General features: G+C 43.2%; 1 protein-coding gene across 3 annotated transcripts in view; it reads right to left on the reverse strand.

Moving 5' to 3' along the window:
* PKM (pyruvate kinase M1/2) overlaps positions 1–16,723 on the reverse strand; it is a 41,412-nt gene that overhangs the window by 1,935 nt on the left and 22,754 nt on the right. For 2 of the 3 annotated variants that reach the window (XM_032769285.2, XM_032769269.2), the window contains 4 exons: positions 15,909–16,059; positions 11,791–11,943; positions 3,873–4,039; positions 319–500 (listed from right to left, as the gene is read on the reverse strand). In XM_032769285.2, the coding sequence (XP_032625176.1) occupies positions 319–500; positions 3,873–4,039; positions 11,791–11,943; positions 15,909–16,059 (653 nt within the window). Of the gene's footprint in view, positions 1–318; positions 501–3,872; positions 4,040–4,696; positions 4,864–11,790; positions 11,944–15,908; positions 16,060–16,723 lie in introns of all 3 variants that reach the window. The other variant, XM_032769296.2, reaches the window with a different exon arrangement.

Raw genomic sequence — 16,723 nt, forward strand, 5'->3', positions numbered from 1 at the left:
CACAAAAGGTGGCCTCTCAGACAGACCAATAAGCATTTGTCTGCACAGTCTTCCATTAGAGCTATTAAAAATCAAGGTTTGTTGTGAAGAGGGAGCAGTTTTTAATACTAAATTATCAGTTTGAGTACCAAATCTGGCTAAGGAGGTGTGATTGCAGGCGGCCCATTCATTTGTCACAAGCAGTATTTCTTCTCATTAAACAGCCTTAAGGCTCTGCCAGAAGGCAAAAGATGCTCCAAACTAGAGGTTTTTTGAAGGGGTGGTTCTTCCATAAGCTATAAGTTACTTGACCAGAGTAAAGAAAGCAACATAACTCACCAACATTTATGCCCAGGTTAACTCTAAGATCCACATCCTCAGCCCATGCATCATGGGTGGGTTCTTTGCACAACACAGGGAAAATGCCACGGTACAGATGGGCCTGGCGTGCTGTCTGTCCATTACGAGTCACAGCAATGATGGGAGCACGTGGGCGGAACCTGGACACCAGGTGAGCAGATCTAATAGGAGGGAGAACAAAATGGAAGGTAGGATTAACCTCCAAAAGCATCCCATATATGGCAGCCTAACAAAAGCTTGAGAAACTTCAATTATTCACAGCAAGTATAGTGTACAGAAGACAAGATCAGAGAGATGATCATGGCTCCTATAAATAGGAGCTAGTCTCCACTTATGTGGAGATGAGTGGCATGGAGACAGCTAATGGTAACCACTTCTCAGGTATTTTGCAGATTGGCCAGGAAGACTACTTGCAATAAAAATCCATGCAAGAGTGTCAAGGTTTCATCAAATTTAGTTTGAAGGCCAGGCTGGTCCTCTCATTCCCCTGACCTACAAGAATAGAGGACATGCTACACAGCATCCTTTCCTGGAAGGACTGCCTCAGGTCCACACCATCTGTCTTGCTTTAGGGCACAGCAAACCATCTGTTGGAGCAGTGAGTCTCTTCCCTCTTCTCCTCAAGCGTGGTGTCATCCCACTTCAGTTTTTTGAAACAGAAGAGTTTAGGAAACTTCACTCTACACTTAAGGTGGATGTTTCCAGCACTGGGTGTTGTAGCTCTGTTGGCAGTAATGTCAAGGTGGGCAGATACTGTGAGACTTATTTTGCTGCCTTTCTGTTGTGTCATAGTCACGTGGTTTTGACCCTTTGACACTTCAGACAGCATGCATGAATCCTGTTCTCTTCAGAGCAAAACAGTGAAGGTTTGTCCCGAGTGCTCATCTTTTCAAGGACAGGAGAAAGGAACTAAAAATTTTTCAAATAATCACCACTATGCTATTAAGGCTGACAAGGAAGAAACCCTAAGTTTAAAAAAAAAAAAAAATTACTGCAAATAAACTGTGCAAGTAGTGGTGACAGCTTGCCAGATAGGAGCGTGGGGTTTGCTTGCTGGTTTCTGTTAGTTTTCATTTAAGCATATCTGATCACAGGGTTAGGTGGAATCTCTTACTCAAGAGTTAGATGGAGTCCCTTGCTCCCATGGCTGGCAAAGGCAATATTCAGTCTCTGATGTGGGAGAAGGCAAGCATTGTTGCAAAAAAAACAAAAAAAAACAACACACACACACCACACAACCATTTTGGGGAGTCATTAGCATTTCCAGAGCATCCACAGAGTTCAGCTAATTTGCCTAGGACAGTTGTGGCAGAATCTGCAGTCACAAGAAATCAAATTCTTCTGAAGGATCTAGAATCCCTTCCCTTGAAGGCTGGGGGTGGGTTGGGGCAGCAGATAGAAGGAATGACTCTTGCTGCATCATACCCTGTGCATTGTCACTGAAGTCTTAACAGGAGTCTTGCTAGAGCAGGCTATTTTCAAGGCAATCACTGGGAGCCACTGTTAGAGGGAAACTGTAGGAAAAAACCTAGGGAGCTCTAAGGTTCTTTTTTAAAAACTGATTCAAACACAACTCAGATCAGGTACATATGGAGCAATCCCCTTTTTACCTGCTTAAAGATGAATGTGGATAACATAACAGGCCTATCCTGCTATGATCTGTTGCACAACTTTGTTTTTATGCAAAGATCTGGAAACAAGGTAAAAAAAGTGGAAATATTTATGTGAGACATCTAGTAAATATGGGATGGTAGGCACAAATGGTGTTTATTCATAGCCTCTAGCAGCAGAAGCTAGAGCTGTGGTACAGGGGCCACCCCTTCCTACTGGAAGGGCAGTTAAGTTCTGGAAGGCAGTGTGTGCTCAGAGATTAAGGAGAATCTGTCTGGAACTGAAAAAGGCCATGATATTAATAGTTATATTTTACTGCTCAACATGTAGCAGAGAACAGGATTATACAGTGCACAACTGTGTTTCAACTAGATTCTTATGGTCCAGTTCTCATGAATCAAACTTCAGCAAAGCTGCTTAATACTAAAGATTTCCAGTCAAAGTGTGTTGCTTACAAGACAGCAGTGCCAGTTTCACCAACCCAGCCACTCAAAAATCTTCCTACTGAGAGACGCCTTCCAGTAGCTCAAGGAGACCCAGGTATTCAGAGGATGTAACAGAATCCAGAGCTAAAAATATTCAAACATCAAAGGTCAGATCTCTTCAGAAAGGTCAAGCGTAAGACTGACTGGAACTCTTTAAATGGAAACATTGGAAGCACAAAGACACAAACTCTCATGCTTACAGCTATTCCCTGTTCTACAGAAATAAAGCAAGCACCAGCCTGAAAATGTCTTTAAAGAATTTACAGTAGCCCAGTTCTTGATGCAGAATATTTGCTGCGTATGTTGAGATGACACATCTGCTGTACTACTACTTGTTGGGTCCAGATTCAGGGTGAGACTTCATGATGCCCATCTAGAGGGCCATCAGTTTTGGGGGAAAAAACCTTATTAGCAGCCAAGACTTGCTTTGAGAGGGGCAATTCAGTTCTCAGTTTAGAGAAACTAGAAGCTGATGAGCTGGGTTTTAGACCATTTATTGTGCTTTTCTGCATTTTCTAGCCATGGGGTCTATTAAGTGACCTTAATAGCACTAACATTTGTCAAATCCCAAGATATTCCACGGTGCTGTTCCATGAACTAGTATCTTACACGTTGTTGGCACAAAGCAGTGGAAGCCAGTGCAGAAAACAGGCACTGGGTGAACCTAGTATTAAGAAGCATATTCCACAGATTTGTCTGTTGGATATTTTAGTCTAAGATCACAGTGGATACTAGATAAAGCAAGGCCTATTCACCCAAGCAGGACAGACATTAGGAAGTGTTAATCTACAAAAGGGAACAAACTTGTAATTTTAGCCTCCTGTTCAAACAAGGCTCTCTAAGCCAGGTCCAGTAGTCCTGTGTTTGAAGTCTGCTGTATGGTCATAGGACTAAAAGACAGGAAGATTCAATATTCTAATAATGGTTGAGCCCATGATCCATGCCAGGCGGGTCTTTACTTTTGCTGTCACTGTAGTCAACCCAGCTGGAAATGTAGGTTGAAAGGTACTGCCTTATTCAAAAAGCTAGGTTCTGCATCCAGTGAACTTCTGACCTACTGTCAAAATCCAAGATTTCTCTGGTTAAAGTGACCATGAACAAACTTTCAAAAGTTGTTTCCTGTCAAAGTTTTCCAGCCAGCTTTACCAGTAACAAAAATGCAATTTTATCAGCAGGAAAAGAAATTCTATATGCTTGGTGCTGATGTTGACATGGTTGAGGAATGCTGAAGAACTGAATTAGACTAAATATCTGTCCATCTTCTTGGTGGAACTGGGTATTGCAGACTGATGACCTTAGCTTTAAAGTTGCCTGGTTTTCTGGCGGCTTCAGTGTTACCATTTCATTCATTCTTAAAAACACACTTTTGAAGGTGTCCTTTTCCCCCACCCTGGTCATTGAAGTCCATTTGACTTGAGGGAACCTTTCACCTCCTACCTTCCAGACTTGGTGAGGACGATAATAGCCCCACTGCAGCACTTGAAGGAAGCTTCTACAGCGCCAACAGCGGCGGCTTCCGTAGGGTCACGATTCAGAGGGGCCAACCGGCGTAGTTCCTCAAACAATTGCCTGTGAAAGATGGCGGCTTCGGCCTCGCGAGCAATCTATAAGAGCAACACGCATTCGGGGAATACGACATTCATGTCAGTCAGCGCTCAGGTGACACAGGGTAAGGTGAGGTGCCATGCCTGGCAGGATGTCAATAGCATAACCGCAATTTTGATATTCAGAAGATTTACCTATCAGTTTTATACTAGCAAGTCCAGATTAGCGTATGGTACCATGCTGGTACCAGTCATCTGTTTGATGCACAAGCAGTATGCTTGGCTAAATTAGCAATTGGGGTATGCTATTTAGTAAATATTCACCCACCAGATAATTGATATCAAGAGGTTTCTCTTCTGAGTTCTGTGACACCTGCCAAGTCACCCCACCCAGCCTGGCCAGCACACTCTTCACATCCATGCCCAACTGCCAGGCACTCTTGCTCTGCTTCTACCTACCTCCAATCCTGCTGTACTATAAGGATGTTGTAAATTCAGATTCTGCTAGTGTATGCCAAGCTGAAGTTGTGAACTGTAAGAGCTGCTCACAGGACATGTACTACTGTGTTATAGCGGAACGTGTTTCTACCCATTGAAACATGTCCTGAAGCACAAGAAGTTTGTCTTGGTTAGATCATCTCTAACCCACACTCTGTGAAGTGAAAACGCTTATTAACCTTTAGAGCCTAAGTCTTTCTTGCCCTCTCTGAGCCCTACCTGCCAGACTCGGTCAGAACTATCAGAGCTGTAGCTAAGCACTTAAAAGAGGCCTCCACAGCGCCTACAGCCATGGCATCAGCAGGGTCCCTGTTGTTAGCAGTGGCGCGGAAAAGTTCTTCAAACAGCTGACGGTGAAAAATCGCGGCCTCAGCCTCGCGAGCAATCTGCAGGCCGGAGTAAGAGGGAGGGGAGGAAGGAAGAAAGGAGTGACACAGAAAGAAGGAAATAGATACACCAGAGAGTAATGTGATTTTGAGTTAATTTGCTTAATTGTCATAGTCATGCAGGCAAAGAATATTAGAGGCAGGGTTGTGAAACTTCCTTTGGCTCGGAGGTTAAGAATTAATACAGACAAACGTGGTTAGAATTTTAACAGTGCCAAGGCTAGTGGACATTCAGTGCCATTTCTCACAGCTAGTTTGTGCATCGGATCATGTGTTTTGAGAACGAGACCTTTTATGCTACATTATTTTGATAGCTTTACAGTCATGCTGCCCAAGGGCCTGAAGTCAGGCTATATTTTTATAGCCTGCACTTGTTTAGGCTAAGGAAGGTGGGGGGCCACTTCCTTACAAAAACTGCTCATCTAATTATATGATGAGGTCATGACTACATGGTGGGGTAATCTGCTTTAGAAATCACACCCCATAAGTACATTTGTGTGGCACATTAATTGATTGATGCAGACAAAGCTGGTGCAAACTAAGCACCTTGGTGCAATTTTATGTAGTATTGTTTTAAACAGTACTATGTTAAGTGCACCAATTAATGTACAACAGTGCACTTTAGAAATCTTTCCCCCATAGAGTGTAGACAAGCCTCAAGTGTCAGCTTGCTGTAGGTCTTCCTTCTGCATTTTTCCAGGGAGTCAACCTTTAGGTGTGCCAGAAAGCAGACAGTAGTAGAATGCATGGTATAGGTTGCTTTAGGGATGCATGTGTGTTCAGCCTCAACTTCTAATGTCCAAGAGCACTGTTAGAATAACGTTTTATACAAGAACAGGGAGGGTTGTGAGTTCAATCCTTAAGAGGGCCATTTAGGGACCTGGGGCAAAAATCTGCCTGGGGATTGGTCCTGCTTTGAGCAGGGGGTTGGACTAGATGACCTCCTGAGGTCCCTTCCAACCCTGATATTCTATGATACAGCACTGAATGAAATTGTGAACAGTGCTACCACCTTCCATCTCATTCTTTGTAAGCAAAGAAGGTGGGCTCATTTTATGGTTTGGCTGTTACTTAGAGTAAAGCCAAGAAACGTAATCTTTACAGTTGCACTACCCTTTAGTAAAACTGTTTACAGTATAGAGACAAGTCTTCCTTATATGGTTTTTTTCTAAAAACGAAGAGTACAGAAACCCTCATTTAATGTTTGTATGTACTCAACTTAGTCACGTGTACAACTACAGAAGATACTTCTAGTTTTTGTTCATAGAATGAAGGTGTCATGAGAAGCCTCCGCATCCAGTTTACAGACAGTCCATGGATACTCTAAGTGAGTTTGTCCAATAATCTAGGAATCTTATACAGGTCAGTAGGTCTGCCTAAGAGAAAGCATTTTTAAGATAAGAATTCTTGTCTGACTAGGCAATGCTAGTCCTTTACAACCATATAAAGAAGGCTTGTAGAGTTTACTAGACAAGCATGCAGAAAAGTTGATAATCTCTTCAAGAGGACTGGCTGAAGTTATTTATAGCAAGCAAGAAAAATGGAGGCTTTAGACCAGGGGTCGGCAACCTTTCAGAAGTGCTTTACCGAGTCTCCGTTTATTCACTCTAATTTAAGGTTGTGTGCACCAGTAATACATCTTAACGTTTTTAGAAGGTCTCTTTCTATAAGTCTATAATATATAACTAAACTATTGTATGTAAAGCAAATAAGGTTTTTAAAAATGTTTAAGAAGCTTCATTTAAAGTTAATTTAAAATGCAGAGCCTCCCGGATCGGTGGCCAGGACCTGGGCAGTGTGAGTGCCACTGAAAATCAACATGCGTGCCATAGGTTGCCTACCCCTGCTTTAGGCAGACTAAATCCATCTAAATAGAGATACTTCACTCTGTGGCACTTTCCAGGTGAGGACAAGCACTTTACAAATGTTAATGAATTGTCACTGTTATCCCCATCTTATAATTTTTTTTCATCTAAGTTATAAGTGGCTTGTCTAGATATCCTAAAGGATGTAGAAATCTTGAGTCCCAGTCTCCAGCCACAAGATCCTTTGTAACTAATTCAGACAGACACCTAAATCAGGGGTTCTCAACCTTTCTGTCTGAGGCTCCAACGTACTATGAAAACTCCATGGCCCACTTGTACCACAACTGTTTTTCTGCACAGAAAAGCCAAGGCCAGTGTTAGGAGGCAGGAAGCAGAGCAATTGCCCAGTGCCTCATGCCACAGGGGGCCCTGTGAAGCTAAGCTGCTCAAGCTTCAGCCCTGAGTGGTGGGACTTAGAGCCCGGGGCTTCAGCCCCAGGTGGTGTGGGCTTCGGCTTCTCCCCTGGGCCCGAGCAGGTCTAATGCCAGCCCTGCTTGGTGGACCCCCTGAAACTTGCTTACTGTTCCCAAGTGTGCCACAGATCCCTGGTTGAGAACCACTGACCTAGAGATTACTTTATAATGCAAATTAAATGCAATAAAAGCCACAGCATTAGCTGCAAGTTTCCATTACATGGAGTTGAAACTTGTTAGAGAAAGGGGGATAAAGTAAGTTTCCACCTCATATAGCATACTCCAAACATGGAAACCAGGAGCTTACAGTACATCTTCAGTTCTTGAATCAAAGGCAGGCAGCTTTGGACAACATTAAGCATAAGCCTGAGTTTACCAAAAGGCTCCCTGCTATACAATAGGTTTTTAATAGATTAACTTCTCCCCGTCCCCTTTTTTTAAGGTAGTCCCTCCCAAAGATCCATGGCAAGTCATTCATGTTGATTCATTAACATTTTCCCTACTGGGGATTTTTACCAGCTTTCTTCAAGTTTGTAGTAGGGTGTGGCTCTCCCAGCACTCTAAAAAAAACCCACCTCTATGAGGGGGCATAGCTACCAGTGTATACACTGGCACTTTACAGCACTGAAACTTGCTGGCCTCAGGGGAGTGTTTTTTCACACCCCTGAGCAAGAAAGTTGCAGAGCTGTAAACTGCCAGTGTAGACAAGCCCTTAGTCTAAACTACATACTTACTTCGATATAGCCACATTACTCAGAGGTGTGAAAGAAATCCATACCCTTGAGTGACGTAGTTATACTGATCATAACCCTGTGCAGACAGCGCCATGTGGGCAGAAGAAATTCTCACTGACATAACTCCACCTCTGTGAGGAGCAGTCACTACTAAGCCAATGGGAGAGAGCTCTGTTGGCTTACAGTATCTTCACCAGATGTGCCGCAGCTTCACCAGTGTAAAGTCTGTAGAGTAGACCTGCCCTTAGGATTTGCCTACACTGCCCTTCTGTTTGGGCAATGGATTACATTAATGTGAACTAGAAATCTTAGTATGCACCCATGGCATACACATGGGAGAGTTACTGCAAAGCACTCTGGTGCGTGTTATTAATTCCCCTGTAGTCCAAGCTGCAGGGCAGTATAGACATGCCCTACTTTCCTTGAATTTCACTGAGCTCTTCAGACAAACTGGCAAGGGCAGAGTTTCAAGACTTGCTTTTCGCATTGGTCAAATTAGCTGTCAACTTTTTAAACTGACAGGACCAATGGAAGTTTTGGGAGCTGTTTCCTTCCCAGGAAGAGGTATCCTGTCCAACATCTGGAAACTTGCTACTGAATTCTTAAGAGAACTGTGCCCCACCTTCTCGGAACATTAAAATTAACTATAATAGTAATTCTAGTTATCCAACAGAAATTAAAGAGTTGTCACCAAGTGGTGATTATTACATTCTACCATCACATCTGTCAGGCCAGAGAGATTCACTGCGTGTAGAAAGGACATATCAAGTATACTGGGAAACCTTCTTGCACAAGTTTAAACAGACGCTTTCTCCCCCATTTCTAAAAGATAAATTCTTTTAGATTAGTACATAAAGTACTTCTAGGGTCTGAAACATCCTAAACATTCCTAGAAGCTATGGGGAGGGAGAGCACCTACCTAGAGCATCTCCTTGTTTTCAGTGTAGGTGTGACGAACCAGTTTGATCTATACTCCCTAACCACTGAGCTCATGTTTGATGGAAATACTGTCTTATGTATACAGGTAGCAGCTGTCAGTGATCTCTGAGCCTATGTTCATTAGCTAGCATCCAGTTTTGCTGCTGGAGTATTTTGTAACAAAATTTTGGCAATACAGAGTAGCAATACAAAAAAGCAAACTTGTATAAAGGGACTAGAGTCTGAGCAAAGTATTGCTTCACATTTATAGAAGATGTTGAAATGTGTAAAACTTTTTTTATAACAGAAGCTGGAAAGAAGGAACATAAGGGTCTTACTCTCATCAGCTGACTTGACTTTTAGACTAAGAAAGCATCAATAAAAGTGGTCTATGCCCATTTTGATGTTAGTGGAATTGGGCAGTCTTGCCACTGGCAAACAGCCAGGAAGAAAGCAGGAGCAACCCAGGAGGATTATGCAGTCACCATATACTGTATGTAAACCCCTCATGCAGGAAGAAGGGAAAAAATTGTGCTCTAGAAGTGAGAAACACAACTTAGCAACCCAGTATTAAGACCCTACTTCTAGGAAGAACAGTTCTAATAAATGGAGCTGCAGGTAACAGGACTGCATAAGTGGTAGGGGAACCTGAATTTGTTTGAACTGTGTAGTCATTTCTACAGTGCTCAGTCCCTGTCATATCAGATTCTTTACCCCTGTTAAAGGTTTGAGATAAAATTGTTTTCTTCTAGAAAGAAGAGGAGCTCCTTTTAGTTAGTTTTACAGTGGTCAGTACTTGCAATGCTGGTAAGCGGTCACACTGCCATTTTACATGGCTTAGTCTGGAAAGGTGGAGAAACTGAGCCTCACAGCAGCCAGATTCCATAATCTGAGGTTTTGACCCCAGATGCTCTACAGACTTTAGCGAGATTTCCATCCCCCCCAAGGCAACAGAAAGCCTCAATGTTTTAAACTGCCCTTGGCCGAACCCGGGGATTTTGTGCACACACACACCTTAGTCCACGTGTGCTGATATTAACTACTCATTGCCTCATAGTAAAAAGAAGTTGTTGGTGCTCTGAAGTTTAACTCGGCCCATTCTAATAGCATCCACTTTAGGAAAAAAACAAAAAAACACAAGTGTCTAGCTACTCCTAGTAATGTTGCAGCAGTATTAAATACCTCCACATGCTGGGTTTGATTTGGGGATAGCCCAAGTTTAAGAAAAGATAGGTACAAAACCTTTGATGGTTAGGATTCTGAAGCCAGTAGGCACATCCATTTTGTATTACATCAGAAGCTTCAGTTTCATCTTCTTAGCTGCGTGCCCTGATTTATTTTCCCCTCATGCTTGGATGTTCAATTCTCCAATATGTTTTGCCACTATGAAACCAAGTGTTCAGAACTTAACCTGGTAGTTAAGAACCTAGCATAAATGGAGTATAGGTATGGTGAGCTACGATATGGAAGTTCAATACTGCACCACTGAAAGCCACCATCCATTAAGAAAGGCAGTATTTTGCCTTATGTGGAAAAAAAAAAAAATCAATCCTAGAATGACTTGACTTAATCTGTTGACCATGTCCTTTGATGTACCTACAGTAACTAAAAAAAATAAGGAAGGTCAAACACTTGAGACCACCAGTATCCACATACTATCTAGTGACCAGATCTAAATAACTTTTGCTAGTCAAATTAGATTATCTGAAACTAAACTGGATCACAAGAGTTCATTTCTGAAATTAAGTTTTACTGCAGCAAGTTTCCAGATTTAGATATCAGGGTCAACCTTCAAGATTTCCTGGTAGGAGAAAAGCTTTAGGCAGGCAGTTAGTGAATAGTTTACAATGCAGAGCAATCACATGCTTTAAGATCATTGGCCCACACCAATCTGGTTTCGCCATCTGCTCCCTAAGTATACAAAGTTCCAGTGCACATAGCTCAAATACAGTTAACAATGAGAGAAGAAAGTATACTTATGTACAGAATTCTAAATGCACATATAGTAGCTATGTTTATTAATCTACAGAACCTGAACGGCAACTGACAAACTAGTGCATTGTCAATGCTGTAATTCACAGCAGTTACCCAGAGATTATCAGTACTTCTAGACATTTAGCATTACACTTAAATTAATGGGAACATGAGCTGGGTGAACTCAAAGCAGAGCAGAGAGGTTTCTGGCAGTTTAAACATGTAAAAAAAAAAAAAGTCCTGTCAGTCATCATGCAAGAAACATCCCCATAAACAGCAGCCAAACCTGTTGAATGCAACAGGACAGTAAACCTGGAACAAGCACCCCATTAAACCACCCCACTCCCTCACCATACAAGTTCATTTATTTAAATTTGAATTTTTTTTCAGTATATGGAGTTGAGCTCAATCACGGTCAAAGTGATCCTTGGAGCAGCTCCGCAGGACAGAAGGTGTCAAACGTGGAGTTAGAGATTAGAACAGTGGACTCAAGGGAATCAACACCAGGGTAACGAGGAAAGCTCAACCTTGGCATATAAACATAAACTAGGGTTTCTTATAGTCCACTGAAGTAGACATCTCAGCATTACACTTCAGCTCCTGGCTCTGCCTCTAAGTGATGAGTACAAAGCATATGGCAAGTGACATTTGCATGTCTGGCATGTAAAGGAAATCATTTCTCATAGATCTAGTGGCAGAGGGCAGCACCACACCGATCTGGTCAGGGTATATGGTTTTACAAGTCCATGCTCTATGTAAGTGTAGGTTAACATGAATGAAGGGAAGAAATAATGAGAGAGAACAGATTTACTTTTTGAAAAACTAAGGGTTAGTGGGAGCATGGACAAGGAGCTGCCATTATAGAACTGCTAGGTATAGCTACTTGACTATGCATTTGGACAACCAGACATCTGGATGGAGTGAGGAAGCAGGAAGTGTGCTAATATGTTACCTTTAACTCTTCGGAAAGGTTCCACTTTGGACTATGTAATTCTACCTTTTGCTTTAAAAGGCATTACTCACAGCGTGCTGCATGCGGACAGCCTCAAGAGGGTAGTCTCCTTTGGCAGTCTCCCCAGACAGCATGATGCAGTCTGCTCCATCCAAGACGGCATTAGCTACATCACTGCCCTCAGCACGGGTTGGGCGAGGTTTCTTAATCATACTCTCCAACATCTGGAAAAGGAGAAGTCAGGCTGACCAAATTAATACCCCACTATGGAAGAGACCAACTACTTCTCTAGTACACCTATGTGAGCACTGGAATGTTTTTTAGAGCATTCTATACTGTAGGGTGCAGCACAAAGTTAAGTATCAGTAAGTCTGATTAGACTATTTGTAGCAAGTATGCTTGTCTGGCCACCAGAACAAGAGTGCCATGCGTGGAAACAGAGCTGATGACATACTGAAGTATGAAGTTTGAATACTGTTATGCTGAACCTTACGACAGAACTCTCAAAAACAGAGTTACAGCAGATATCAAGGAAGCTGCTACATAATTATAAAAATTAATTGATGCTACATTTAGCATGCACTTAAGACAGCTGTGTACCATTAATATTCAACCACCAGTTGATCAGCAGCAAGGTAGAGCCGAATGTGCGCATGTGGGAGGTTTAGGTTCATATAATATAATCCACAACCAGGCAAATATTAGCTAAATTAATACATCAATAGTCGACTAATGCACACTGTTGTGGCTTGCTGCTATTACAGTCTGGCTCATTAGTTGCACACTTCCCTTTAAACAGTGGGACTGTTCAGGTTTATACAACAACATCTTTCCTTTATGCAGTCATTTAGCAAAGTAGTGGTGGAAAGGCTGTAAAACACCTTTTCTATTTTGAATTGGGTAGTTTAAACTTCTAAGGTTTGCTGACTATTCAGACAGTGCTCCCCTCCTTCCTCTCCCCCCATAAAAAGCTTAGCTGCCTTCTCAACAGTTTGACTCTTTATGAAGAAGAGTATGTGAAGCAGAATTAAGATGCTAATTTAGAAAGCAAGTTGAGGCTGAAGTGCCCGTGAACTGCAGCCAAAATAGCATCTTAGCACTTTGCCAGTGAGGCTGTAGGCAGAAAGTTAAGGGTAGCTTTAAAAAACTTATGTTCTCCTTCATCCATTCTGCACCATCTTTTCCCACCTTTCAGTCCCCACAATATACTTTTGCCTTGGTCTTTCCCCCAGTCTCCCCTACTTACTACTCCACCTGTGACTTAAACCTAGGGACTTTTCCAGTGAGGAGGTCTCAGTTGGACAGTGCCAGGAGCTGGCGTGCATTGTAGTGAACACCAAGAGGCCCAACTGGCTAGTGTCCACAGCCATACGGTCCTTTAAATATCCTACTAATGGAAACCAGGCTATTCTTGAAGCACCAGCTACAGAGATACCAGGAAGATGATCCTTCCAGTACCAGAGGGTTACGTATAAAACTCCTGCAAGAGTTACTCCTGTGGGAATACTGCACCACTGCACACAGGCATAATTAACGAGCTGTGCATATTTTTAATTTAGATTTTTGCACAGAAAAAAGCCTCAGCTGGAAAGTTGCTGCTGTTTTGCCTTTCCCCACCAGAGGGTGAGAGTAGCAGCTCCCAGCCAACTAGGGAAGAGAAAGCCTACCATCTTCATAGTGCCTGTTGGGCCAGATCAGGAGACAGGGACTAAGAGGACATGGGGCTGCTGAGGAGTCAAACAAGGGCCCATAAGGGCTAGCCGGGGAGGACAGACTTGGGCAGGGGCTGAATGAGAGTAGGGGCACAGGGTCACATGGTGACAGGGGTGGCTGAGTGGGGGCACAGGGCCACGCAGAGAAGGGGGAGACATGGACAAGGGATGCAAGGACACATGGGAATGGGCAGATGTGCCTGACTGAATGGGAGGGGCTAGGGGTCAGCATGAGGGAAGCTCCCTAACAATCCCTCCCCACCTCCCCTCAAAAAAATCTGTTCCATACTTTTCCTACCCATACTCAACAACCCTCCAAGTTCACACCCAGGCTCCATCACAGCAATTACTTCTCTCTCTCAGCTCCTCCATTACCTCTGACTCCCAAGTCTTTGCACTGCCTCTGAGGGGTGTGGGAAATATGATATTGTAGTTTAAGTTACTCAGAGTTTTGTACTAATATGCCTAATCCGGAAATGTTTTTTGACATTTCTAAATCTTTTGTTGTCTGTATTGTTACAGACATACTTGCTGACAGGTATTTTGAAATAAGTGACCAAAAATAATTGAAACTGGTGTGATTCTATTGTGTTATTTTGACAAAATGATCTAAAATGGTAGCACCAGCCCCGGCCAACTAGGCGTTTGCCTAGGGTGCCAAGATTTGGGGGCACAAAAAAGCAGCGCCCTCCCCCCACCAAACGTTTAAAGCCATTTCAGCGGCCGCTGCGCTGGGAGAGGGAGTCTGAGCCGCCGCCAGCAGCCCAGGGGTTCCCCTGGGTTAGCACACTGCCAGCAGCCCAGGGGTTCCACCGCGCAGTCACTACTTCGCTTCTCCCGCCTCCCAGTCAGCTGTTTGGTGCCACAGGCCTGGGAGGAGAATTATAGTGGGGACAGCATGCTCAGGTAGGATGCAGAGCAGAGGTGGAAAGGTACCGCACAGCTCCCCGGGCCAGGGGGTGGGGAGCTGCTGCAGGGCTGGGGAGGGCCAAAGGTGGAAGTTTCACCTAGGGTGCGAAACTTCCTTGCACCGGCCCTGCAAATGATATGCAGAATTTGAAAGTGTTGTGCACAGAATTCCCCCAAGAGTAGAGTAATCTACCAATTCACTATCAATTCATTTTCAAAGCTCACTCTCCAAGCGTGAAGCACAAAGGAGAAGTGTCAGGGGAAGAAGAGGAGAATCTCAGTTGCTGTTAGTGGCAACTTAGACATTTTATTTGTGCATCTCCTCTATTCCCAACTAAGCCTGTAGTGCTGCTGCAGAGTTTTGGAGATTTTCCACACAAAAGACACAAAGCCTAGAGAATGGAGCAGAGTTACTTGCTAAAATGCAATCTGAATATACTCTGTCCAAGATCCCTTCTGCAGAATAGTTTCCATAAAACCCTGCACAACTCTAATTGTTCTCAAAGTCATAACAGAAAGGAAACGAAGAATGGACTCCTTTACACAGAAAGATAATCCACTATCACTAACGCCTGCTACTCTTATAAAATTTAAACTTCTGTATCGGAAACAATCTTCTGTCTCCATTAAATGGAGAGATAGACCAGTGAACACAAGAGGAAAGAAAAGTGAGGGGATATTGGCAAATCCATAAAAGGTTTCTTCACTTGGATGAAATGTTTCTAGGCCCCATATTTTAGGGCTTAACCATTTATATATTCCAACCCATGCAAGAGATTCAGTCACAAGAACATTTGGAAGGCATCTCTTCCCACACCCAAATTACTCTATTTGGCTGAACAGAGGTACGAGGTGTTTACTGACTAACTTGGGAGATGTAAGTATAGAAATCTCAGTTTGCCTGTGTCTTGTTCACGAAGACAGAAAAGCTGCTGGGCCACTGTACTTTGCAGCTCCACTCTGTGTTACCTTCATGCTCTGATAGCAGGGCCGGTGCAACTATTTAGGCGACCGCAGCGCTAGGATTTAGGGGGTGGCATATTTTTCAGCAGTGACCGCAGCGGACGGATCTTTGGCAGCCCCAGTCACCGCCGGCATTTAGGCGAAGGGAGCTTAGGCAGGGGAGCGTGGGGAGGGCCGCCTGCAGCAAGTAGGGGTGGAGAGGACACGGCATGTAGGGGAGCTCCCTACCCCAGCTCACCCCTGTCCTGCCTCTTCCCTGAGCATGCCATGGCTGCTTCACTTCTCCTGCCCCTCAGGCTTGTGATGCCTAAGCTGATTGGCACTGCAAGCCTGAAAAGCGGGAGAAGTGAAGCAGCGAAGGCGTGCTGGGGGAGGAGGCGGAGCAGGGGTGAGCTGGAGTGCCTCAGGGTGGGGGCTTGGGGACAGGGAAGGGCACAAGGTGGAAGTTTCGCCTAGGGCATGAAACATCCATGCACTGGCACTGTCTGATAGTTATTGTTTCAAGATATCCCTAAGTGAGTAATGGGTATAGTGAATCTCAAGTACTACTAGAGAAGTTACATGATAAAGACTGTGATTAAGAAAGCTAATGATATTTGAAGTACCTGAGTAGCACAGATAACGGGCTTCCCAGCCCTGTTGCAACGTCCAATCATCATCTTCTGGGCTAGGAAGACTTTTTCAGCAGGGATCTCAATACCCAAGTCACCACGGGCCACCATGATGCCATCGCTGGCCTCCAGAATCTCATCAAACCTCATGGCCAAAAAATAAAGACTTGTTTTACTCTTTCCTCCATCTGCAAGACATCTTTCAATTTTAGGAACTACAGGGGAAAGGTGGAAGTCACACTCTCCACCAGATACTTTTTTCTTTTAGTACAAGTTTATACAATCATCTGAGCAATATAGTTACAAATACTGTGTTCCCATAAGCTGTTCCACTTATTTTTAATTTAAATGGACAGTACTGATGCTTATTTTTAAACTTTAGATCAATTTAAATTTTCCACAGTTGTGTGAAATTATTGGCTTCCATTATTTAATGACAGATAGTGGCATTTAAAAAGCTTTCCAAGATGTTAACACACAAGTTGTCAACAAGTCGAAATATACAAAGCAACTATCATTAAAATTTATAAGTCATACTTGTTTACACTATTCATTCTTTAGTCTGTTTTTAAAAAGTCTAAATCACTGGATTTTGAGTAAGTTATCAGGCAGCATTTCTCTCACTTTTACTATTGGAAAATTTTAATTGACAAAGGTGTGTAGAGGATGAAATTGACATTCACCCATAAAAATCTATTCTCATTCAAAGCCTACTTGTGTTATGTGAAAGGCTAATTACAATACCAAGTGTATCTTTAAGACGAGAGAAGAGATTATCATTTTGGTAGCTAATCAGATTCCAGTTTTCT

This window comes from Chelonoidis abingdonii, chromosome 9, assembly GCF_003597395.2.
Source record: "Chelonoidis abingdonii isolate Lonesome George chromosome 9, CheloAbing_2.0, whole genome shotgun sequence".
NCBI lineage: Eukaryota > Metazoa > Chordata > Testudines > Testudinidae > Chelonoidis > Chelonoidis abingdonii.